General features: G+C 42.5%; 2 protein-coding genes across 7 annotated transcripts in view; one reads left to right on the top strand and one right to left on the bottom strand.

Moving 5' to 3' along the window:
• Positions 1-838: 838 nt before the first annotated feature.
• Positions 839-11,949, bottom strand: Fam72a (family with sequence similarity 72 member A). Of its 2 annotated transcripts, XM_052201082.1 has the most exons (4): positions 10,926-11,932; positions 9,051-9,128; positions 5,673-5,797; positions 839-1,039 (listed from the first exon to the last, which is right to left on the bottom strand). In XM_052201082.1, the coding sequence occupies exons 1-4, from the start codon at positions 11,075-11,077 to the stop codon at positions 945-947; spliced, it is 450 nt and encodes a 149-aa protein (XP_052057042.1). In that variant the 5' UTR covers positions 11,078-11,932; the 3' UTR covers positions 839-944. The 2 variants fall into 2 exon arrangements, with proteins under 2 accessions (XP_052057042.1, XP_052057043.1); XM_052201083.1 differs by lacking the exon at positions 5,673-5,797 and having other exon boundaries at positions 985-1,039; positions 10,926-11,949.
• Positions 11,950-12,402: 453 nt separating this feature from the next.
• The window catches only part of Srgap2 (SLIT-ROBO Rho GTPase activating protein 2), a 248,152-nt gene continuing 234,162 nt past the window's right edge, over positions 12,403-26,392 (top strand). Inside the window, exons 1-2 of one of the 5 annotated variants that reach the window (XM_052201078.1) lie at positions 12,403-12,560; positions 14,180-14,812. In XM_052201078.1, coding sequence (XP_052057038.1) covers positions 14,746-14,812 — 67 coding nt within the window. In that variant the 5' untranslated portion in view covers positions 12,403-12,560; positions 14,180-14,745. Of the gene's footprint in view, positions 12,561-13,242; positions 13,451-14,179; positions 14,813-26,392 lie in introns of those variants that run through there. The other 4 variants (XM_052201076.1, XM_052201079.1, XM_052201081.1 and 1 more) reach the window with 4 other exon arrangements.

Raw genomic sequence — 26,392 nt, 5'->3', positions numbered from 1 at the left:
AGAATCAATGAAGACTTAAAAGATAAAAAGACTGTAAGAGCAATCCAGACCTGGATATATATCTGTAGTCTTAGCTACTGAAGAGGTTGAGGCAAAGGATTATAAATTTAAGCTCAGCCTTATCTACATAGTGAGTTCCAGGCCAGCCAGGAACACACAATGAAACTTAGTCTCAAAATAAAAAACAATGGGAAAAGAGGGAAAACACTTTTATAATGTGTGTTGGCCTAAGTAATCACTTCTTTAGTTTATTTCTATTGTAGGCTTTGGGCCTAGAAGACTCATCTACAATTTGCTATTCACAGAAAAATCCCTAGGGGATGGATAACTTAAAGATGAAGGCTGACTGGCTCACATGGTACAACATCTATAATGGCTTTAGGAGAATGCAAGTAATTAGCATTTCTAAACAGTATACATTAATAATTTTCTGTCAAACTCATGTCTAACACCATTTTCAATACTAAAGAAGTCACTACCAATAAAGCATATGATAACTAGTACCCATGGAAACCTGACAGCCTGATTTTTACTTTTTTAAAAAATCCTTAATATATGCAGTTGAGCCTTATATTTTGTGTGGCTAATATAGGAGGGGATGGTAATGTTCTTATTCAGGAAAATGGAATCATGCTATCTGGGATCAAGTTATAACAAAACTCTCTCCATATGGAAGGCAGCTGAGTGACATGTGACATTTCCTATTTGAAGTCAAGAATATACCAATTGGAGTAGAGAATTAGGGTAGAGGAAGCAGTAGAAAGAGAAGAAAAGAATTGGCTTACGTTGGATTGAAGTAATTAATTTGAAATCGCAAATAAAACAGTAAATGTTCCACTGGCATTTTAAACCACCGGCAAATCTTTACTAGCAATGTTAAAATTGACCAATTAAATACTTTAAATAGAAAAATTATAAAATACTTCATATATATCATAATTCTTTCATCGAATATATTCTTCTGGTGAAATCTCTAGCATTTCTTCATCTGTACATTCTTCTGTCTCTGGCAAATTGCCCCAGAGTAGGAAGTTCACACCTGAAAATAAAAGGCCATAAAATTCTTTAGAGTTTATTACTATAGTTCAGAACATGACATATAAAACTTTATATGCCAAGCTTATCATATAAACTCTGGCATCACTAGTGAAGACAGTAGCAGAGAAAGAGTAGTCTAGTGCTCTTAACCACAGAGCCATCTCCCCAGCTCCGTACATGAACAGTTTAAAGACCCTTTTAAGCAAAAGCTTGAATGTTAGACTCTTAGAACTCAAAAGGAACTTTGAGCCTTCATCTGCTCCAATCCTGTCTCCAGCCACACAATTCCATTCTTAGTCTATGATGATACTTTTAGAATATTCAATATTTAAAATATTTCAATAATGTTTAGAATAGAGATTGCAAAAGAATCTTTTAGATTAAGTACCTTTTTATAGGGTATAAGGGAAACTTCTAAATGAGTCATTTCCTCAATATATGGGGCAGTAGCAAATATAATTTTTCTGATCAAGATAAGATGTGCCTGCTGGTACGGGCTTTAGTCCCAGCTGTTGGGATAACTGCAAGTTCTAGGCCAGCTTGGACAACTTACTGAGATACTATCTTAAGAGGTTTTGGGGGATAGCTGAGTGGTGCAGCTCTTTTCTGGGAAGTATGAGGTCTGAGGTTCAATCCCTAGTATGTTGGTAAGCAGTCAGTTCTAATGTAGTTTCTTAAAGTAAGTGGGTTTAGATTACAGGCTGTCAAAGCAGAAATGTAGACTTTAGGACTAGGTTACAAGAGTCACTATAACAAATGATACTCTAAAGCAGCACTGACAGAGAATAATCAGTTTCATGTCAACTAGCCCAGCACAGGTACAGGCCAAACATACTGAGAATGAGATGACTTAAAGTACTAAATTAGGAGAGAATAAAAACTATCCTGAGACAATCTCAAGCTGTCTAGCTGGCAGTGTGAGCAAAAGGAAGATGGACCAGCTAAGGGTGTCTGCTCTACATAGAGATAGGGGCTACACGGTAGCACAGAATGAGCCAGGGCTTACAGATTGGTCTGAATTTAACTTCTGCCACTATTGGCATTGTTATCCCCTGCCCAGATGTAGACCCAGCTATTATACCATATTGGACACACAATGACCACTAATAACTTGCAAGGGATAGGTTAAAATCACAGTATCTAACTGGACTGATATAATATTTCATCTATACACCATCAGCATTCTTATATAAGTGTATACAACTGTAGATAGAGATTGCTTTGTGTTATCTAAAATTTTGTTGTTGTGTTTTGTCTTTTTAAGATAGTCTCATATAGCCTAAGCTAGCCTTTAACTCATTATGTAGCTGGGGATGACCTTAGACTCCTGGTTTTCTACCTTTATGTTCCAAGTGTTGAGATTACAAGCATGTTCCGGTATATCTGGCTAAAATTTTATAGACAGGTATTATATGTATGTATGTTTTAAATTTATCTCATTCATCTTATTTCTGAGTTGTATCTATTTGACAAGTGGTGTAGCTTTACCTCCTTTACTTTTTTAGTCTGTAGAGTATTCCATTGAAAATATCTTATTTTTAATTTAACTGGTGTGTGGTGTGTATGTGTATATGCTATGGTATACGTGAGTGGGGCACTGGAGGGCAGTTTTGGGAGTCTCACCTCCACCTTGTTGGGGCGGGGTCTTTCTTGTTTCTACTGCCCTGTTCCAGCTATGCCGCTATGTGAACGTGCAGGCTATTCTCCTGTCTCCAACTCTCACTGGGACTGAATTCAGATCAGGCATATACAGCAAGGTACTTTACCTGCTGAGCAACCTCATCTGTCTAAATCTTTTAAAATGCATTGAAAATTCAGCCTGCCATTGCTGGGCCAAATTTACCTCAGCACCAAAAGAGATGCGTAGGATATGTACATGGATGAAGCACTGGGAATAAACAAGTTTATCTTGTTTGGCAGAGATACTGCGATCTAATCAGGCAAGAATTTAGTCCTTATTTGAAGTGACAGAATCTAGAGATATCTATTACGTTCTTTTTCTTAATGGTTTTGTGTCTGAATTGCTTAGTATAAAAAAAAACATTTCCTAACACCCATTCCAAGAATAAATGGTCATCTGCTTCTGGTAATATGTGCTGAGAGGCTGACCAGATTGCAAAGAACTGTTAGGCCAAAAAATATAAGTAAAAATTAGAATCCATAAAGGTAAATTGAATGCCTTGAGAGATAGTCTAGGGAATCTAGGCTGATTTCCCAAGTGTATTTGGGAACGCTCTGGAAAATTAGATTGATACGTGTAAGCTAACCTAAGACAAAGACCTTTTAGAGAACTTTCATGCTTAGCTTTCTAGAATTTTATAGAACTTGTATATGCATTCCTTTGGTCTACTTATTCAGGTGATTCAAGGACAGCTCCAAAGCCATTAGAAATCTCCTTTTGACAAGCATCTAGGAAATCTTACTTTAAATCACAGTATTAGAATTACAAAGGAGAAGTCTGATATTCTTGGAGTCTGTACTCAGGAACCATGAAGCAGCTTAGCACAATTGGTTCAAAGGAGAAAAAAATAAATGAGGAGATTGGATCTGATAGAAGAACCACCTTCCTCTTTCTGTTAGGAGGAAGGAAATCCTGTCATACATCTGTTTCTCATGGATTAGAGTCAGTGCAAATGAAAGAATGCTGGTCTTTTATGTTTGAGAAATTGACCAATATTCTAAAGTAAATCAAAACTGAAAAATCTCCGCCCTGTGTTTTGAATCCTGTGAAGCAGGAAAAACTGTATCAAAGCAGAAACTTCCTTTAATGTGTCCCATGGGCAGCACAAATATAAAGTGAAAAACCTAAATTAGGAGTCTGTCTTTTACTTGGGGGAGTTAGAGGGGTCCTTGCTTGAAAATGGCCATCTTAACATATATAGTTTTAAATTAAAAGGCCAAAGTGATGGGCTAAAAGCCACTGTCGAATCCCAAGCAAAGGAAAAAAAAAATCAGTCTTGAAAACACAAGCATAATTGGAGGGTTTAAAAAGATCTCTTGGTCTATCATAGTAAATTATACACACAGCCACAGACAGACAACCACATAGCCACACAGCAACACACACACACATACACACACACACACACACACACACACACTCACACACACACACTTTTAAAGAAGCATGCTGGACTAGAGATGTAGTTAAGTCAATAAAGTACTTGTCTGGCACACAGCCCTGGTTTAAACTTCAGGAACTCATAAAACCAGGCTTGAGTCAAGCCATCCTTGGCTGCATAGTGAGTTTGAATTGAGGCCAGCTTGGGCTACTTGAAATCCTGTCTAAAAAGAAGTAATAACCTGAGTTTTCTGACTACAGAACCAGGAGAGAATCGACTCCCACAGGTTGTCCTCTGATCTCCATATGCATCCCATTGTATATGTACATGTATATATATACACACACCACACTCTAAATAAAATGTAGTTAAAATGTAGTAAAGATGTAAAAAAAATCTATTATACACTTCTTTTTTCTCCTTCCTTTTATTTGCGCATATTGTATATGTGTAGAGGTCAGAGGGGGACATTAGGTATCCAGCTGTATTACTCACTACTTAAGTTTGACTGAAGTTGAAGCTTGCTATTTTGGCTAGATTTGGTGATCAGGGAGATCCTGTTTCTGTCTCCCAGTAAAGGTCTTACAGGTACAGGTACACTCAGTCCTGTCTGGCTTTTATATGGGTGCTGGGGGTTTAAACATCCACTGAGCCATCTCCCTAGCCCCTAACATATTTTATTACTAAAATAATTTGTGTAATACATTAGAATTGACTAGACTTCTACTGACTAGACTAGACTTCTAGAATTGACTAGAATTCTACTGTAACTTATTGATATCCATGTTAATATATATGTATATACTTTAAAATGTATTAATTTTGTTTTATGTGTATGTGTGCTTGTCTACTTGCCTGTATGCACCCCACAAGCATGCAGGTGCCTGCGGAAGTAAGAAGAGGGAAGTGGAATTACAGACAGCTGTAAGCTGCCTAATGTGGATACTGAGAACCAAACCCCGGTCCTCTGCAAGAGGAATAAGGCTCTTAACTACCAAGCCATTCCTTCAGCCCTGGAACTGTATTTATCTCAAAGAATTGTTGAACAGAGGCTACTCAGTTTTCTTCTCATTCCTTACTGCCATGACCCTTTCCTCCTCTCTTTACACCTTTACACACGTCTGTATACATACACACTTGACTATACATGTAGTGCATTCGAAAGCTATCTGTAATCAGAACGTGTATTAATGTACTATCTCACAGAAATAAAATGTTGCTTTAAAAAGACACTGTGTGGTGGTTCATACCTATAATCACTTTGGAGGCTGAGGTAGAAGGACTGAGCATTAGAGGCCAACCTGGGCTACTTAGTATGACCGTGTCCAAAAACAAAAACAAAAACCCAAACGAAAAGGACAACAACAAAGTCTAAGAAATTTAGATAATCTGAAGCCTTCCCTCAATTCAATGATAAGTGGTGACGAGTTTTAGCTGATAGTTTTCATAACTGAAGGTATGTGGGGGAAAGGACTCTTGCAATCCAATCTAGCTGTGAAGGTTTCAGGGGGTTCCCCTCAGGTACTGACAGAGAAACATTACAAGGAAATGTAAGAACTAGTTGTTTCTTACCAGTGGAGTCTAGTCTGTTTATACCATAAACAGCCTGACTGTGAAACATCCAGAAGTGTCCATTGTTGCAGGAAAGAAGGCAGGAACTACACGGAACGATCACATGGTAGCCTACAATGTTCCCACTTAAAAAAAAAAAGTAACTGTTAGCAGATGATGCTGGTAGTAGGTACCACCTGGACCACAGAAGCAATTGTTTGCTAAGGTAACCAGACCATGTAAGTTTTATCCCTCTCCTCTAAATGTACCACAGCACTCACAGGTCTGTTGAGTGAAATAGTACTAATATATTTCTGCATTTCTTCATGCACATTATTTTATTCTTGCTCTCATTGAAGGCTAGTTTCAGGATGTGATTTGTTCTAGAAAGTACTTAAAGCTAAAGTTGCTATACAGAGAAAATATATTAAATGAATTCAGATCTCTAGGTTAAAGGATTTTACTAACCTTGGGACTATGACAAAGTGAGTTTTTAATATATCCAAGCTTTTCAAAATTGTTTCATCAAAGCAGAGAGGTAGGAGAGGCCATGTGTCTGCTAAACTAAACTAAGATGGCAACTCTCATTTAGTTGCAGTGATTTTGGAGGAATTGAGAAGTGAAGCAAATCTCCAGCCCCTGGAGAAAATTGAAAATGGTTTTACTGCCCTTCAGCAGATCACCAGGCTTCTCATTCTTACAGCTGCTTTTCCCAAGTCTAACTCTAGTGAACACACAGAGAATGGCTTGTTTCCCCTTGAATTGCACCATGAATTGTTTATACCCTGATGTCGAACATTCTTACTCTAGCTCAGTACCCTGTGAGATTTGGGGGACAGTTACTTTCACAAGACCTTACAAAGAACACTATAAACTGAAACCAGCCTGTCTTCCAATCACAACACACTGAGCAGGCAAGTTAAATGAAAACCAAAGTTATTCTTGGACCAGAACTAACAGCTATTTGTAAGGCTATGCTGCAAGAATATATAGACTCAGTTACCACCTACGTTCATTCAGTTGTCTATTCACTCACTCATGTGACTAATATTTGTTGAACATCTAATATATGCTGGGTGCTGTTCTAGGTGCTAAAAATCCATCAGTGAACACAACCAAGCCCTTGTTTTTATGGAACAAACATTTCAGCGGAGTTATGTTGATCATTCTGCTCCCTTGCCAACTCCTTCAAAGGCCTTCCACTGGCCAGTTTAACATATTCACAGAGCGTGTTAACGTTCTTCCTGCCGTGGATCTTCGCTATGTTATTCCCTCTGCCCAGTACATTCTTCTTATGTTTCGGACTCAGCTCCAGTGTTTACATCTTGATATAAGGGTTGTCTTCCCTTATGACGATGTCTAAAATGACTCTCGCTTTCTCAATTTCTGGTATTTCTATTATATATTGTTATTTTCTCTGTTGTACTCCCACTGCAGTAAATATCTTACTATTGGATTGGAATGATCATGTTTCCACTAGAATATTATGTCCAGGGGTCAGTGACTTTATGTTATGGATATATATCCTGGGTTTCCAGTCCTGACAGTACTAACTGGCACATGGTAGGTCCTCAATACAAGCATGGCTTGAATTGGTAAGGTCAAACAGCCATTAACACATCAACAGTCTGCGGACTTGTAACTATCAATGTCTCTGTGACGGAATAACACAACTTCATTCATCTTTCAGAGATACTGGCAACAGTTCTCATCTACCGTTCACTTACCCTTCATGCAGCCTTTAACATGCAGCCATTCATTTCCAGCTCACTACGTCAGAGGCCAAACGCAGATTGCTTTTTAATTCCTATCTTTATAAAGCTAAATATTCAGACAGAATTAAAGAGCTGGTCATGGTGGCACACACATGCAACCCTGGGAGTTGGGAGCGGAAGCAGGATGAGTGTGAATTGGAAGCCAATACTAACTGTATAGGAAGTTCAGACCAGGTTTGTCTGCATAGGGCGGTGGTGTCTCAAAAAAGGAAGGAAGGGAGGGATGGAGGGAGGTGGTATGGAGAGGAGTGTGAGGGAGGGAGGGAAAGGAGAGTTGGAAAGGACAGAAATTAAATAAAGAGTTGGTATGGTGGTTGGTGCATGTAATTCCGGCACTCCGGTGGCTGAGGCAAAGGAGTTGCCAGAACTTAGAGGCTCTCCTGGGCTTTACAGTGAGTTCAAGATCACTCAGTTTGTTTGTTTTTGTTTTTCCGAGACAGGGTTTCTCTGTGTAGCCCCAGCTGTCCTGGAACTCACTCTGTAGACCAGGCTGGCCTCAAACTCAGAAGTCCACCTGCCTCTGCCTCCCAAGAGCAGGGATTACTGGCATGCGCCACTCCTGCCTGTCAAGATCACTCTGAATTACAGAGTAAGAGCCTCTCCCTAAAAGAAAAAAAATTTAGTTGGGCACTGTGTCACATGCCTTTAATTCCAGCACTTCAGAGGCAGAGATAAGCAGATCTCCATGAGATCTCTAGAGGCCAGCCTGGTCTACAAATTGAGTTCCTGGACAGCCAGGGCTACACAGAGAAATCTTGTCTCAAAAAACCAAAACCAACCAACCAAACAAAAAAATTCTAACTCTACAAGTTTCCTAATTTTTGAGGCTTAAAGAGTTTATTCAAGATCATGCAGAAAACAGGGATAGGGTGGGGGTCAGATCCGATTTACATGTGAGGTCATGTAGCATGATTATGTGCATGCATGTAAAAACCAGAAGCCGATCGGGGGTTTAGTTCTTCAGGGGCCTTTCACCTTTTTTCTGAGAAGGGTCTCTCACTGAAGTCTGAGGCTTGTCAGTCAGGCTAAGCTGCCTGTCAAGGGAACTCCTTGGATTCTCCTGTCTCCAGATCCCCAGAGCTGGGACTGCAAGTGTGTGCTACCACATCCAGGTCAAATTCAGAGCCTCACATTTCCGCAGCAAGCACATTACCAGGAGAGCCATCTCCCTTGCTCTCTAATTTTTATGAGTATAAATCTCATTGTTACCTCTTAGATTACATAGGTTTATTGGGGAGCAGATATTTGCAAAGCTACTTTGAAAAACTGTAAGTCATATTTGTAAAGAATCACAAAGACTCTCTTAAAACAACAGTTCTTAGACTGGCAAGATAGCTCAATGGGTAAAAGCCCTGCCTTCTAAGCCAGAGGACCCAAGTTCAATCCCTGGGTCTCCTATGGTAGAATCAAAGAACAAATGTTCACAATGTCATGGCACATGCATGTTACACAAATACACCCATGCACATAAATAGATGTAATTTAAAAAAAAAATCTCTATAAAATACATGTTCAGTGCCTGAGTTATATCAATGCTGACGCAGCCTACAGAATCTGTCTGTGCATTTTTATGTCAGTATCTACCTTCCAAACTCAGGCTATCTATAACAGTGCTACAAATTACCATTTCAAACATGCGATGTCCTTCAGTTTACATTTGCAGATTCCTGTGAAATAGCATCTTCCAATGAAATCCACTGTGCTGGAGGATAAATAAAAGTTTACAGACAGTCAAATATACCAAAGCTTTTAATTCTAAAATATGGTAAAAATTTTTCCATATGTCCTCTCTAAAAAGTATGTGTGTGTATGCGTGTGTGTGTGTGTGTATGGCAGTAGGGATAGGACTCAGGACCTTATAAATGCTAGGCAAGCATGCTACCATTGAGCTATATTCCAAGAATTCCATCTTTCTTTCAAATAAGTACAGTTTAAAAGTATTAAATATGGTCATATTGTTGTGGGATGACTCTCCAGACCGTTTTCATATTGCAAAACTGAAACTCTATACTTACTGCATAACAACCCCCAATTTCCCCTCTCCTCACTTCCTAGCTATCCCTATTGTCCTTCAGATACTTCATATAATCAGAGTCATACAGTATTTACTGTTTAGTTACTGTTTTGTTCCATTTAGCATAATGTACTCAAGGTTCATCCCATTACAGCATGTGACAAGATTTCTTTCCTTTAAGGCAACCTTCTGGGCACCCACTGACTGATGTGTCAATGGAAACTTAGATTATTCCTATCTCTCAGATTGTGGACGCTGCTGATTCTGAATTCTTTGGATGTACACCTATAAGTGGAATTAGTATGGATCATATGGTAATTCTGTATTTAATGAAGAACCACCAAATTGTTTTTCTATAACAGCTTTACCATTTCACATTCTGTAGCAGTTAGGGCCCTGGTTTTTCCACAGTACCCCAATGATACTTTTAGTTGTGATTTGGTACAAATTTCATAAATTCAGAGCTGAATATGACTCTCAAATATAGCCATAGTTCATTTTTATAAGAGTTGGGGAATATTTGTGCTTACTCTAAACACTTGGCAGATTCACTCCTCTTGCTGAGGACTGCAGGTCCCTTCCCAGCACCCACATCATGACGCCCAGAACTGGCCAATCCAGAGGACCTCACTCCTCTAGCCTTGAGGGGATCCCTGCACATATCCACCTCTCCCAGAGCATATACACATGTACACATAGTGACAAAATAACAAATCTTAAAAACCAATGCATTCACTGATCTACACCCATCTTGACACATGACTCCATTGTGATTATAATTCCAACAGAGAAAAACAAGCAATACAAAATACTTGATTCTATGCTAGACTCCACCATGTAACAACCTAACCCGAGACTTCCTTATGACCACAGCTGTTGTAAAGATGGAGTATTTCAAATTTTTTGTGTGACCATATCTAACTAAAAGTACACATTGGATCACTGGAACGTTTGGGACATTTGGTTCTATGATTTTATCATCTAGGGCTTTCTTTTTCACCATAAAAGTGCACATACACAAAACAGCACCTCACTTATCTCTGTAATAAATAATGACTACGCTTAAGCAAATTCAAAGGGTCGAAGAGGATATATATATATATTTACTTCCCTATATTTTAAAACGTTCAAATTTATTATCTTTATTAATCACAAATTTCACTTTAAATGAATCATTACACACTTCTTTCCAATGACTGTTAAAGGCTTGCTTCAGTGAGGAAGGGTGTTTGGACCAGGCATTGACCCCTAAGAGTCAACATAAGGGCCGCACTGACACATGGCTCTTAAGTGCCTGGAAGCGTGACCTCAGTACTGACCACATTGGGTAAACCACAGACTTTGTCCAGACAGTCTGCCCACTTAGATAAACTCCAAGGGAATCATCAGACTGATGGGAGTGGCTGGAACACCAAATGATAACTTTGACTCCCAGGGACCCATGCCATCCACTGTGCAGTTCAAGAGCCACCCGGTAAGACTTACTTGGTAGGAGGGATGTCTGTAGAGTAAAGGTCTATGTCGGTATCAGCCAGCAAAACAGCCTTCATTCCCCTAGAGCTGAGAACTTGTTTACAGAATTTGCAACACAGGATGGACACGCATCGGTCCTTGAAAGTACAGTTGTTGGTAGACATAGCGGCCCACGTAGAAAAAGGTGCAGAAATTTGATAGGGGAGACTTTGATTACCTCGGGCTAACAACTAAGTCGAAAGGCCTTGAGATCTCTTAACTCTTTAAAACTGGGAAGAGTCTTATTTTCCTGGTAGAAAGGTAAAATTAGTATTTATTGAATAGAAAGAACAAATTTTACTTCCTTTTGACTTGGGGAGGGAAGGGAAGTAGAGTTCGAGGTGCGGAGAGTCAAGTGGACTTGAAGGGAAAACTTCGCAACAGGTTTTACTTTCTCTGGCCTTCAAGAATCTTCGCTCTTGGGCTCTGACCGAGGCCCAGGAATTGGGCGATTTCCCAGTTCCCAGCGGGCTCGTCCCTTTAAAGCCTCGCCTCTCTGACCACTCCCAGTGCGAGCCCCGAGCCCCGCCTGCAGAGTGCTCCAATTCCAGCTGGGCTCCACGCGACTTCTTCGTAGGATTCAACGCCGCCCCCCGCTCCCCAGCCCTTTCCACGCCGGTTCTGGCCGGGTCCCGCGCCCTCTTCGAGCTCGCCCGCGGGCTCCCTCCCTTGCACCACGACTCTCGGCGTCCTCTCCCTCCCCTGCTCTCGCACTTGCCGCCGTTGCCCGTAAGGTCTCTCCCACAGCGGTCGCTCGGAAGTTAGCAGCGGTGCTGCGAAGTGGAGGCGGGGAGAGGCCTTGGAATAGGCTCAGTCCGCGCTGGAGTCAATCACCGATCACACCGGGTTTTGCTCTTTCTTCCGCTTTCTCTGCTTTTTCTAGCCCGCTGCCAGTTTGAATTGCCTGCGCCGAGCAGGGATTGGGAGGACTAGAATTTGCCCCAGTCTCACATTGGAAGGCCAAGGGCCTTCTCCTGACGTGAGCTCAGAGGCCACGCCCCAGTAACGGTGCCGATGTCAAATCGGCTCTCTGATTGGTTAAACTTAGCTCAGTCTCTAAGCTCATTGGTCAGCATCTGCTTGGATTAAACCCTCCTTCCCCTGTGAACTTGCAAGACACACCCCGAGTTTCTTATTGGTAGATAAGCTACTGTCCAGCCGGTCTCTACTGCTTATTGGCTGAACTTCCCTCCTCCCTTTCCTGGTCCGATTGGTCCTGTCTTCTCTTGCGAGTTTGTGTTTGGTTGTCGCTTCCATTTTATCCCGCCTATCAGTTCTACTTTAGGCTTCCACAGGCCGGGGAGGAGCTCACACTGGGACTGCGCCTAAGCAGCTAGTGTTTGCCACACCTCTAAGTTTCGTCAGCCCCGCCTCTACTACGGGCGTCTATGGATCAGTTATTCCTATTGGCTAGAGGCCCCGTCAGTCGATAGAAGGCGGGCGGTGATTGGCAAAGGGGTGGGTTCTGCTTCCCGGCGGGGTCTTGCGGAGTTGGCGGAGTCTCCTTAGGGAACTGGGGGGCCGAACTGCGTAGAAGAGGGTGGCGGGGAGGAGAACGCTAAGTGGGAAGCGGAACCTTGGGCCTGGGACCCGTCGCGGCAGAGCCAGGTAAAGGCTCCTTCTCCCCTTCCCTCCCCGTATGCCCGGCTGCCGCTCTGACTGAACAAACCGGGGCTGGGCGGGTGGACGCGTTGCGGATGCTGCTGCTCTCGGCGCCGCCTTAGCGGTGCCGCCGCCCGTGGTCCTCACACCGCCCTTCCCGGCCCTCCAAATCCCCCAGTGCAGCCCATAATACTTCTCAGGACTGTTCATCTCTCCGCCCATCCCTGCACTGTCGAGGACTGTCCTCACGCGGCGACACCGCCCTCCCGCAGCCCCTTTGCACACGGCTGGCCGGGTCCACCTAGGGGCCTCGCCGTAACGGTCCGCTGGCCTCGTCCCTGGTCTCCCAGCCTTGGCTGCCAGCCCAGGACCCGGAAAGATGGGGTGTTCCTCCCGGCTTGCAGGGCGCTCTCTCCGTCCAGCCCTCCAGTCTGACTCCCAGGGCTCTCCACCCACTCTGATACCCAAACCTCATGCGGGTCCCTAAAGTTGCCAACATCCTGCACTTCACGTTGCAGTCCGCCGCGGTTTCTCTCACCGCCTCGCCCCCAAAGCCGTCCTCTCGGCGCCCTCTCTGGTCGTCCAAGCCTGGGCGGCTCGAGCTGGCCCGGGCTCTCTCTCTCGCCTCGGGACCCCACCTCACGCCCGCCTCCCGCTTCCTGTCCTCCCGCACCGCGCGGCCTCTGCTCGCTCTTCCTGCGCGCGGCCCTTCCTCCAGCCTCCGGGAGTAGGCGACACTGCCTGAAGCCGCCTGTGCGCCGGCGGGGACAGGGCGGCCTAGGAGGCAGGGGCCCGCCGCCGCGTTGGAGCTCTTCCCTCAGCCTCCCTGCCGCCGCCTCTCGCGCCTCCTGGAGCGACTAACACTGATCTGATGCCTCCCACCCGACTGGGATCGGGTGCGGTATTTGTGATCCCTAAGCTTGGAGGACAAAAAATACTGGGGGTGCCATTTAGAGTCACCCTCATACCTGGCTCGGGGGAGGCGACCGCTGCCTGCCGCCTCCCATCGCCGGGTTTTCCCGGTTTAGACCCTCGCCTCTAGCCCGTTTCCTGCTTCTGTCGACCACATTGTTTTCCTGGATGTCCCGTGCGGAGCGGGCCCTTCCTGCAGCGTCCCCCTTTCACCCCCCCGTTTTGCTGCCAGGAGAAGCTAGTTACCAAAAACAAAACAACTGGGAGGAGGGGTGGCAGGGGAAGAAAAGTTGTGCCCGTCTGGTTTGTCCCCTCTGGTATTGATCCTGTAGATGTCTGGGAGGTGCCCCAGCCGGAGGTCAGGGGCCGCGTCTCGGGCTAGGCGGGAGGACCCCTCTTGAGCTAGCTAGGCTGGGAAAGCGCCGAGGTGCCGCAGTCCCCACCCGCAGCTCTGCTTTCCCGCCGCAGTCTCCGCCCGGAGCACGCGCTGCCCGCTGCTCCAAAGTGTTCTCTTTCTGCCTTAAAACAAAATCTGGAGGGAGCCTTCTTCCTCCCAACATCGCCGCTCCGGGTCTTCGAGCCGAGCGGGCGTTGTTAGGCCAAGATGAATGGGCCAAAGCTGGACTTGGAGTGTCATCCCCGACCCCACCCCTGTTGCGATTAGGATCTGCCCTCGACTGATCGCCCCCTCCCCCCTTTTCTTGCATTTACAGGCTAGTGAACCGGAGCAAAGGACTTCGGATCCACTCTGCGCTTTAGCGGCACCCTTTTGGGATTTGATTTGCAGCATCTTTGGGCTGGTACCATTAAAAAAAAAAATCCCGCGAAGAACGCCTAGCCCTCCCCTGGCACCCCAAGACAAACCCACTCCCTCCTAGGGACACAACTGGGCGCGTCCACACCCCCGCATCCCCTACACCATGTTGTGCGGAAGGACTTCCACTCCCCGCCTGTGTCGTTGATGTCAGACCCCAGGCCAGCCTCCGGGCGCTGCAGTTCTCCTGGTTAATGCTGCGGCTGTGGTTAGGGCTTTAGTACATAAGCCAGCCGCCGCCGCCCCCCACTTCCCCACCCCCGGCCTCAGCGCCCACAGTCTGCATGTGTGTGCGGTAGCCGGCTGCCCATCCCGCCGCTCGTGCTCTCCTGGAGCTCTGGATACCACCGCGGGGCATTTCTCTGCCCGTGGGAGAAGTGGCCTTGGAGGAATTGATAACAGTGGTTGGATTTTTCCCGTGGATCTATCAATTCACAATTCGGATTTGGAAGAAAGAAGGAAAACATGACGTCTCCAGCCAAATTCAAAAAGGATAAGGAGATCATTGCAGAGTACGATACTCAGGTCAAAGGTAAGGATTTTGAAAATTAGCATAAAGCGTATGTTCTGCAGATTGGTGAAGCATGCGTTTCCACCCCAGTTTTCAGGGCGTTTGTTTCTTGGGTGGAGCAGGTGGCAAGTTGACCCCAGAGGTGGTTTCATAGGTGGATCAGAGCCTTGGAATGATCAGCAGTGTCAGGGGCCACAGGCACTGGAAGTGGGCTTTAGGAATATCTTTGTGGGGCTGGCCATTAATTTGGCAGTTCTTTCCCAAAGGCTGGGCAGGGTGGGGGAGGGGCAGAAGGTTCTCCGGAGAGAGAAAAAAAAGCTGCAATTTGCCTTTGGGTGTCTTGAGTCAAGCTTCCTTGAAGGACAGCTGAAATCTGACAGGTGTTTAGACATTTATTTCAAAGGTTGGAGAGAAGTCCAGATGGAAAGGCAACCTTGAGAAGGGTATTCCATTTGGAGAGACCTGGGAGAGGTGGGGTTTTTCTGGTGTACTGTATTAAAGCTTGAGATTTGCCAAGACATTGGATTCAGGAAGTCCCTAGCCATATTGGGTGTACCTAGTTCTTGCTGGCCCGTGGTAACCCTGCATACAATCAAAGATCACAGACCAGAAAGAATAAGGTCATTCAAACTGGTTTCCACCCTCAGCTAAACCTTAACAGAGTTAGGCTGTTAGGGTTTCAGAGTGGTGCTGAAACTGGAAAATAGAAGGCATAATTGTTTAACCCTTCTGCACTGTCACCCTCTGCTCCAGAATACGTGCTTTTGAAAGGTCCATTTCCTCAGCAAAAATGTGAAGGGGTAAGGCAGAATGTAGACCTGGGGAAGCCAAGTGTTGTCTCCTCATCTAGTCCACTGCTTAAATTGGCTTCTCAAATCAAAACCTATACCCACATGGCTTTTCCTTCTCGAGCATTTCCCATTAGAGGTGCCATGCCTGTGAAGGAGCCCTAGCCTGTGTTCATGCAAGGCACTGCCCCTTTCTGACCAGTCACTGGCAGGAGACATGTGGCTCCAGTTCATTGAGACCTTAGCTGGGAAGTGGGAGAGGTGGGTGGCCTTGAATGTTATACCACATGGTTGGAGCTCTGGGTTTTTCCTTTGTTTCAGAGTAGAGAGGGAGGGGCCCCTACTCCATTCCCTGCACCAATGCAAGGAGACCTTTTCCTATCTTAGAGGACTTGGGAAAGGCCATGTCTCCTCTCTGATGATTGCCTTGGATGTGGGTTAGAGGTAGAATGTGAAATGGGTAGTTCCTTTTATCTCTTAGAAGGTTGAAAGACAGTTTAAAGTCAGCATTGTGTCTTCAGGATTTTTTTTAAAAAAAAATATTATCAGTTTGGTCAATGCAGGAGGCGGCTTAAGGGACCTTCAATCCTCTTGACTGCAAATATTGGTCAGATTTATTACAAGGATAGAGTAGTTGAATGCTGAAAGCTTCAGTTGGATTGGAATTGAGAGGTGTGGTTTTTGAGTTATAACTGGGGTCTTGGCCTCTTGTCATTATTCATAATCCCAGCGTGTTTTTGTAAACAATGGCTACTGGCCTCTATGTCCTGTCCAAATGCAGTGCATTCTGCTTTTGTAATGCACTCCCTATGGTTTTAGCCAGATATGTCATTAAAAAAAATACATCCTATTCTTAACTGTTGCCACAGGGAGAGTTAATAACTTTGACTTTCTCAGGTGGTTCTCTATAAGTACACATTTGACTAAGATAAAAGTGATTTTTATATGTTGGTGATTTTTTTTTTTTGAAGGCTCAGGGCTAACAGGTATCAGAACTGCTGATTTTTTTAAAAATTGGTAACTAGCTTCTCATGACTGTCTCAAAAATGAAATACTTTGTATATTTACAAATATTGCTCATTGAGATGATGTAATGCAGTTAGCTATTTGGAGTTTCTCTTCAACCCTGCCACAGACTAAAGACTGTTTTTTTTTTGTTTTGTTTTGTGTCAATATTTTTCCATTGACTCTATTCAGGAGTGTAGAATTTGGTAGGTGGCTGACCCTGAGCTCGCGCTCAAGGAGTTGCCTGTGAATGCTTTTGGAGCTGATTTGATTTAGTCCCTCTGTTTACAGCTAAGGAGAATGTAGAGAACTGGAGAGGTTTGTTCAAGGTCACACAGCTAGGTGGTAGCAGATCTGAAGGTAGGAGTTGTTCTATGGACTTCTGTACCTTCCCAGTGAAAATACCATCTGCTCATGATGAAAACAATTCTTAAGGCAAATGTGTGTGATCTATAATAGTGATGTATAGCAGCCGTGTGCTAACAGTTTACTTTGGGTGTTCATCATGCTCCATGGTATTCCAAAGAGTGGACTTTATAAGTGTCACATCTCTCCAGGAAGTATTGTCATCTGAGGAAACTGAGGCTATGGGAGGGTAAAAACCCTTTCAAGGTCACACAGTCAAAAGTGGCACCTTTAGTACCTTGATTTGTTTATTAACTATTTGTTGAGTGCTTAGTATGTGTTCTAGGCCTTTCTACATCCGTCAAGAAGACAGAATACTAGACCCCTGTCGAGCTTACATTTCTAGAACCACACTCATGATGGAAGACTATATAATTTGAATTCAAAGGACCTTGGGTTGGGGTTGGCACTGTGGCTTACTACCTTACCTTCTATCAGAATTAAGAATTCCAGCTTTTCTTTCTTTGTTTGTTCCTTTTTCTTTTTTTGGGGAGGAGGGGCGTTCGAGACAGGGTTTCTCTGTGTAGCCATGGCTGCCCTGGAACCCACTCTGTAGACCAGGCTGGCCTCGAACTCAGAAATCCGCCTGCCTCTGCCTCCGAAGTGCTGGGATTACAGGCGTGCGCCACCATGCCTGGCGAATTCCAGCTTTTCAAAAAGTTGTGTTCTATTTGTTTGTTTGTTTGTTTTCCTTCTTAGAGACGGGGTCTCAATGTGTAGGCCATGGGAGCCTGGAAATTCACTCTGCAATTCAGGTTGACCTTGAATTTATGACAGTCTTTCTGAGTTAGCCTTGTGAGTCTAGGAATACAGATGTGAACCCCTACCCTCTACAAGTACAGTTTCCAAGTTTAATGCATTCTGTAGAAGTAGCTCAGAGTTACTTCTCTTATAGATGCCAAGATTTTTTTTAAATGTTATTCAGCTATCAATTTAGTGTTGGAGGCAGAGAATCCAGGTTTAAACCTTCATTCTACTGTGTTACATGTCTTGTCTGAGTCTCAGTTTTTTAATTGGAAAATTGACAAAATAGTGTGCATTTCCTATTCCTGTAAGGAATAAAGGAGCTAGCTGGTCTGCAGGTTTCTTGTAGCTCAGTATCTGGCACCTGTGAGTACTCAGTGACTGTAGAGTCTACTTGCCAATTAGTCAGGCTGCCTTGAGGGTTCACCTTCTAAGCACCAGCTGCTAAATGATAGGAAGCCGGAGTAGGAATGAATCAGTTCTAGTTGAAGTTTGTTGAGGAGTAACAAAATGTGTCATGTCCCTGTCATTTAAATCCTTTGGCCAGTCATGGTGGCTCATGCCTGCAGTCCTGGTACTTGAGAGGCTAAGGCAGGAGAATTTAGAAAGTTTGAGGCCAGTCTGGGGTAAAGTGAGGTCTTGTTTCAGAAACACAACAAAACAAAACAAAAATAAAACAAACCCATCGCCACTAAAAATCTCCCATACTCTCAGAACATTAATTTCCTTTTATGCATGAATAGGTAAACTGTCTGAAAATATTGTATGTATCTGCTTTTTTAGTCAGAATTGTTTGAACTAAGTAGACTTTCTGTAGACTTTGGACTCTCTTCTGTTATTTTGTTCTCTTCTGTTATTATTCTTTAAAAGCACCTGCTTGCATGTGCTCTGAGGAATTTCTGAGGTTTCCGCAGCAGTCCTACCTCAGTGTGGTTTTCAGGGGTGGGGGCAATGCTCCCTGATATGTGGCTTTTAAAAAACCACCACTATTTCTGCTTTGTGGGTCTTTAGATTACTTTGAAAAATTCATGTCTTTCAGTATCCAACCCAAAAGCACTAATATTCTTAGTCTTCTTTCATAGTTTTTTTTCATTCATAAAGTACTACTTTACAGGAAATTCTGGAAATTCTCTTGTTGAGATTCATGATTAGAAACTGGTACATTTGACCTCTAGCCTGTTAGCATCTTTGCTGGCACTTAAGCACTGGATAGTGGACATAGACTATGAAGAGTGAGGCATAGACTAGAGATGATTGTCTCGGTAGGACTTGGGTGAATTCATATTACTACCCACAATACCTCTAGGTCCTTTCTTAATTAGGTGTTAAGTCTACTACTTCTACTTTTTGCACCACAGAGCTAAGAAATAAATTTATTGTCATTTTTATGTTTTGAGACAGAGTTTTTTGTTGCTGTTCTTTTGTTTTTTGTTTTTTGTTTTTTGGGTTTTTTTTTTTTTTTTTTTTTTTTTTTTTGAGACAGGGTGTCTTTATGTAGTTCTGGAACTCTCTGTATAGACTAGGATGACCTCAAACTCAGAGATCTGCCTAGACTGGGTCTTACTATACTCACAGAGATTCTCCTATCTTAGCCTCCCAAATGTTGAGATTACAGTGTATACCATTATATTGAGAGAGAAATGAACTTTTTATAATTTGCACCTGGAGCATTTTGATAGGAAAAGAGCAAATCAATTTCCTGGAACAGTTTAACTCTTTTGGTACCCTTTGGGAGCTGGAGATGAGATTTCAACTCTATCCATATTGTGTGTGCACTCATGCTTGGGAATGCCAATTGGGGTTATTAAAAAGGCTGTTCTCAGGGGAGGGCTGAGGAGTTCCTAGCTTATGCCAACAAAGGTCTTTTCTCTAAAGTGTCTTTCCTCCCAACCTCCATCCCCTTACTCCCCAAGGGAACTTTAAATATAATCAGTTTGTGAAAAGCTGCAGTAAAACATCTCTTTGGAATCCTCAAGCAGATGCTCTCATCTTCCTGGGAGATGACTGATGCTCTGCCCTCATCTAGGAAACATAGAGATTCAGCAATAGGGTGGACTCCTAGAAGAAAACCAAACTCCTTAGGAAAATTCAGGCACCCAGAGTTGCAGGGTGCTAAAGGAATGCTAGGAACTAGACCATGCCACATGACTGCAAAACAGCAGCAAATGGGAGCTGCCTAGGACTACTCCTTACCTTTGCCATGTTAGGCACTCATCTCTAGAAAGGATAGACAGAAATTCCCTTGGGAGAAGCCCTTTGGGATCTCATTGATTTTTATACCATCCAGGCTAAAAGCCAAAGATAAGCCTTTGTGAAGTTTATAGAATATGACCTAGCTTGGTATATTTTCAGCATCAGCTAGCTCCCAGATGCTGACTTTTCAAATCCTACTGTCTGCACAGTGTGGTCCCCTTCTGCAAGAAAGCCTTTCTTCAGGAGAGTCATATCTGCCCCACATCCTAGACTTCTGATGGCTACATTAGGAAACTACTGCATGATGCCAGAAGGAAAAAGTCAGTGTGTGGTTTCTAGTAATACAATTCAAGAGAAGTAGCTTCAGTGGGGAATCTCAGAAAGTTACTTTTGATGAAACTTAGTTTGGAAATACAGAAGGAGAGCTTTAAAAATGATTGACGAATACCTTTGATGACAATGTGTAGAAACTCTCATTTCTTTTTAAACTGTGGTTAAATGCACATAAGTTTTTTATATTAACTGTTCTTGAGTGTACTGTTCAGTGTCATTAACTATATTGACATTGCTTAGAGCCATTATCAATTATCCATAAACTCTTCATTTTTGCAGACGGGGAGCTCTGTATCCACCAAATAGTAACCCTGTACTTTCTGTCTCTTGCTCCAGGCACCCACCCCTCTAATTTCTGTCTCCAGCTCTAGGCACCTCATATAACTTACCCATTTGTGACTGGCTCATTTTAGTGTAGTGTAGCCTTAGTGTATTGTCCTTAAGGCTCATCCATGTCGCCATGTGTTTAAGGTGGAATGACACTCCACTGTGTGACTTAATCTGTCACATTTTGTTTTTCAGTTATTTGTTCATGGGCACTTGGTTACTTCTACCCTTTACCTGTTGGAATAATGCTGCTATGAACATAGGTGTTTTCTTACTCTATTTTTAAAATTTAACATTTTTATTTTTGTACATATGAGTGTTTTGCTTGAATGTATGTCTTTGTTCCACATGTGTGCCTGGTACCTGCAGTGGCAAGAAGAGGGTGTTGGATCCCCTGGAACTATAGTTATAGAAGGTCGTGTACCATCATGTGGGTACTGGGTATCAAATCCGAGGTCTCTGGAAAAGGAGCTGAGCCATCTCTCCAACCCCTAAGATATTCTCTCTCTCTCTCTCTCTCTCTCTCTCTCTCTCTCTCTCTCTCTCTCTCTCTCTCTCTCTCTCTCTCTCTTTGAGACAGGGTTTCTCTGTATAGCCCTGGCTGTCCTGAAATTCACTCTGTAGACCAGGCTGGCCTTGAACTCAGAAATCCACCTGCCTCTGCCTCCCAAGTGCTGGGATTAAAGGCGTGCGCCACCACTGCCCAGCAAGATTCTCTTTCTTAAAACATGTTCTATACCAATATTTTATAAGCCATATAATATTTTTATAATCACTATCTCAATAACTTTTTAGAGTTAAAGTTGTAATGTATACATTTATATTTTCATATTATGAATATGTAGCTATGTTCTTAATATGAGCATTGTATTTTATTAACAATAAAATTTTAATACTTTTTAATAATTATATTAATTAATACATTTTCTAGGTTTTAAACAATTTGCTAAAATGTTTTGTTTGTTTAGAGACCAGGTTTTAGATAGCCCTGGCTGATCTTGAACTTTCATTGTATACAAGGCTAGCCTCATACTTGCAGTGACCTTCCTGCCTCTGTCTCCTGAGTGCTGGGATTACAGGTATATGTCACCATTGCTAGCTTGGTTTTGCTTTTAAGTTTTAAAAGACATTCAATAAGCTGCACATATTTAAAGCAGAAAATTTAGGGCTGAGGATGTAGTTTAGTTGCAGAATGCTTGCCTCATATCTATTGAAACTGTGGGTTTGATTCTTAGCACCCCGAGTTTGATCTCCAATAAATGCTACATTAGCCTGGTATGGTAGTGTGCAGGCCTGTAATCCTAGCACTCTGGGAGGTGGAGGCAGGAGGATCAGGAAGTTCAAGGTCATCCTTGGCTACTTAGCCAGTTTGAGGCCAGCCTAAGCTACAAGAAACTCTTGTAATTAAAAAAATTTTAAAAGTATGCAATTTATATATCTATAGAACTATTAGTGCTAAGATAGTGAATATAACCAAATGTTAGTTAGTATAATATGCTTTAATTTTTTTCATAATATAATATTAAAAACAAGAGAATTGTAATAACCATGCATAGGAAAACAGATAAAAGGTAAGATTAGACAACAAGGTAAAAAGCTAGGAATTACCAAGTTTTAAAAAGTAAAAAAAAGTACTGTAAGTTACTGAAACTGCTTTGGAGAAAATTGGTTTAACCTTAATGATAAAAGGCAAAAAGTGAACTGTCTCTAGAGGGTTGGGTTAATAATTTTATCTCAGCCATTACTTTATTTTTAGGAGACAGTGTACAGCAGAAAGAGAAGAAAGGAAACTCTTGGCCTTGTTAGAAGCTGACAAATGTAATATCTATTTTCCTATAGACCTTGCTAGAACCAGCCTCTAGGGCATTACACCTCTATAGAAGGGGTCATAAGTGAGCCAGATGCCAAGGGGAGGGCACTCCCATGGGAGAGTCTCTCTGAAGGCTATGGATATGACATTTCCCCTAATGGCTGATTACACATTGCCTGCTGAATAGAGAACAGCTTTCTTAGGTAGACATGAACTCAGTCTCTCATCTGGTTACAACCTACCATTCCAGCCATGCTGTCTTTTGGGCTTTCAGAGAACTGAAGACCTGTCTGGACTGCTTGTTGTTCCTTTAACATACTCACTACTAGCTACAATATTGTTTGGGATTACTGTGTACTCGGCATTATCCTGAATACTTTATATTTCATAATCCTTACACAAGGAATATATTACTGCCATCACATTTAGTTAATGAAGAAAATGAGGTGTAATTCATTTGATGACTTATCCAGAGTCTGTCCTCGGTGACTGTTCTGTCTCCCTACAAACAGGCATTAGAACTTTGGTTGTCATTAGAGTCTGAGTTCTGATTGCTCTCATGGAATGTTCCTCTCTTCCTGCCCAGCCCAACATGTTCATCTGCTGAAATCCCACCCTTCTAGTCTCATCTATTCTGGGATGCCTTCTGTGGGCTTCTATTTCACCCACATAGTACTTCACAATAGATATCCCAGGAGATCGATTGATTTTGTACTGCCTTATGTTTTGAGTATTTGAATTTCAGTCTTCTACTAGGAGTTACTGGTTTGTGTGTGTGTGTGTGTGTGTGTGTGTGTGTGTGATGAATTTAATATGTGTTTGTGCATGAATGGGTACATGCGCTAGTGTGTTGATGTCAAGAATCTTCCTGATTGTTCTGCCACTTTATTCTTGTTAGGTAGAATCTCTTAAACCCACAGCTTGCTGATATAATTTGTCTCACTAACCAGTTAGCCCCTTGGATCAGCTGTTTTTCAAAGCTACAGTTACACACATCCAGCATTTATATGTGTTCTGGGAACCTGAACTGTGGTCCTTTTACTTATAAGGCAAGCTGTAACAGCTGAGCTGTCTCTCTCACCCTCTTTGCCTTTTGAGATGTAGGTTTTTCAGGTTGGCCTCAGACTTAGGATTCTCTTGCCTTAGCTTCCTTTGTGTGGGCATTATAGGTGTCTGCCACCCTAACAGCTTGTAGAAATGTCTCAGTGTTGTCTTATATAATGCAAAGAATATAAGTGTTGAAATTATATATGATCGAGTCTCATATCACCTTTTTGCTCATTACTGAAGTTCTGTTCCAAGCACCTTCTATTGTGATATGTAGTGAAGGCTTACCTTATTGTTATTGCAAGTGTACTATAAAAACTTAATGTATGACAGTTATTAAATGCTAAATAAATAGCTCTTATTATGAGTCCTTTCACATGGGAAAGATGTCTAGAATATGATTATAACCAAAATGGTGGGTTTTAGTGAATATTTATTGAATATGATGATGAATGACTAAAAGAATGATCTAGAAATATACTTTCTTTTACAAATAGTTTTTAAGTTTGACCTTGATAAATCCCTGAAGTGATTAGAAACAAACAGACACTCACTATTGTGCTTAGGTCATGGCATGTATGATTGTTGACAGTCGTTATTTCCCATTTATTCTCTTCACATTTCATACTGCTGCAGAACTGAACTGTCTCTGGTTTCTGTACTGTCATGCTAAGGCTTGCTTTGCCATGTTCTGTTCTCTCCTAGAATTGGGTTCTCTCCTTGGTAAGTTTATCTATCCTTCAAAGCTCAGCTTAGATACAGTCACCTCCAAGAAGCCTTTTCTTTTCCTCTGCATATGTCTGCCCACTTTATTTGCATGTGTGCAGCTTCTAGCACATGTTAAGCACTTTAAAAATATTTACAAATTAGGGCTGGAGAGATGGCCCAGCCATTAAAGGCTAGACTCACAGTCAAAAATTATTCATAAACTAAACTGAACCGTTGTCTGAGTTGAGATTGGATGTCACATAATGCCATGCCACCACACACTTCTGCAATTTTTCCTTTCTGTTGCAAAAGAAGCCTACTCCCTTCCCTAAAGTTACTTGAAATTTAACATAGATTAAACATTGTGATTATTGTCATTTCATAAAGACAAGCACTGATGATCCAGCATGATGGAGCTCCCCAGCAAGTGAGAAGTGATTATTTGTTACACACACCCTTATCCTCTTTGGAATCTAATGTCCTAGAACTATTTGAGCTGTTCAGAGTTCTTCAGTCATATATCCTATCTTGTAGGGAGGAGAGAGAGGAAAAACAGAAAAGATATTATTATTATCATCATCATCATCATTAAAAGTGTCTTTCTTTGTAGTTCTGGAGCTTACTTTGTACTCCTGGTTGGCCCGAAACTTGTAGTAATACTTATTCCTCAATCTCCTGAGTGCTGAGATTATGGTTGTGAACCACTGTACAGGAAAAATATTTAGTGTGATATTCTCAGTTCAGAAAAAAGTTAGACCTTTTTGTAGTCGAAGCAAAATACATTCTGTACTTATCCAGGACTTATTTATCATTTTAAACAGATATTCAAAAGTCCTAATTTGAGAAAATTTTGGTCTGTCTTGACCAGGAGTTAGGATCATTAACTTACAGAAGGAATTGTCAGGATTCTGTTTCAAAGCATGCATTTTGTAAGAGCCATTACCTGGCTAGAACCAGCTGCATGGTCTGTAGCACATGGAGAGGAAAGGTCCAAGGGACAAACAGGAAAGCTCTCTTCCTTAGCTTTTCAAGTCATTTGGTATTTAGTAGCCTTGACCTTATTTGTGCATTGTGAATGGATGGTCTTAAAACTGAAATATATATTCCTGAGGAAGGAAAACAGCTAGGATGTGTGCCGCTTTCTTTCTTTTTTTTTTTTTAAGGATACCATCTGTTGGTAGAAGGCAGAACCTCTTCCCCACCAATCTGTTTTGCTTTAAATGCATTAATCAGTAGGTAGGCAACTCAAAAGGCACTGTGGAAGTTGGCATTATCTGTGCTGCTGTAAGCCCAGCTTGTGTAGTTAGAATCATGACATAGAAGGCAGGGTCTGAATGTTTTTCTCCCTGGGGAAGACTTCACCATCCAAGGGTAACTGGGATGGCCAGGACTGCACAGGATGCTAGAGCACAGAAAACAAGGGACCCAACAAAGAGGGTGAAACTTGTCAGGACATGCTATGCCAGGAGCTTAAAAAAAATCCTGTTTCTGAACAAATCCAAACACTCACATACACTCTCTCTCATTGTCTCGCTGTCTCGCTGTCTCTGTCTGTGACTGTGTGTGTGTGTGTGTGTGTGTGTGTGCGCGCGCGCGTGCGCGCGCACGCATATACCAGTACCAGAGCTTATTGACGAGGAAGCTGCTCTTTAGGAGGCATCTTGACTACAGGTAGTTATTTTGGAGCTGTGTTTCTTATCTGCAAAATGTGGACAACAGTTTCTGACTTTCACTAGTAATGAAGATGATGGTTAGCATTTATTAAGGGCCTCATAGTTCTAAGCAGTGTTTTGAAAGCTTTACATATATTAGTCCAAGAATTTCCCAATTGCTCTATGAGGTAACTATTATACCAGTTTCACGGGTGAAGCAAATTGAGGTTAAACGACTTGCTCTAAAGCACACCAGTAAGTGATGAAAACAGGGCACTCGCCCAGGCTGACTTAATACTGCTGTGAGGCTCAAATTATTCATTTGGAGACAGTGGCACAAACGTGCATGCCCTCGAATGTGAGAAGTAGAGGGGGGAGGATCAGAAGTTAGACATCCTTGGCTACAGAGTGAGCTGAAGGCCAGCCTGGACTACATGAGACTCTGCCTCAAAATACCACCACTACCGACACCAGAAGAGTTCACTTGAAAACTTTGATATTTTGAGATGTTATACATGTTTAGTTGTCTTTTCTTATTTCCCAGTCTCTTAGCTAAAAACAAACAAACAACAACAACAACAACAAAAAC

This window comes from Apodemus sylvaticus, chromosome 12 (assembly GCF_947179515.1).
Source record: "Apodemus sylvaticus chromosome 12, mApoSyl1.1, whole genome shotgun sequence".
Classification (NCBI taxonomy): Eukaryota; Metazoa; Chordata; class Mammalia; order Rodentia; family Muridae; genus Apodemus; species Apodemus sylvaticus.
This window is presented reverse-complemented; position numbering and strand designations above follow the sequence as displayed.

Excerpts from the sequence above, each read along its gene's own strand:
- Fam72a (XM_052201082.1), bottom strand. The coding sequence starts at position 11,077 with ATGTCTACCAACAACTGTACTTTCAAGGACCGATGCGTGTCCATCCTG. Across the intron at positions 9,129-10,925 it reads ACAGACATCCCTCCTACCAA|CACAGTGGATTTCATTGGAA; the intron begins GTAAGTCTTACC and ends TTTATCCTCCAG. Across the intron at positions 1,040-5,672 it reads AAACAGACTAGACTCCACTG|GTGTGAACTTCCTACTCTGG; the intron begins GTAAGAAACAAC and ends TTTTATTTTCAG.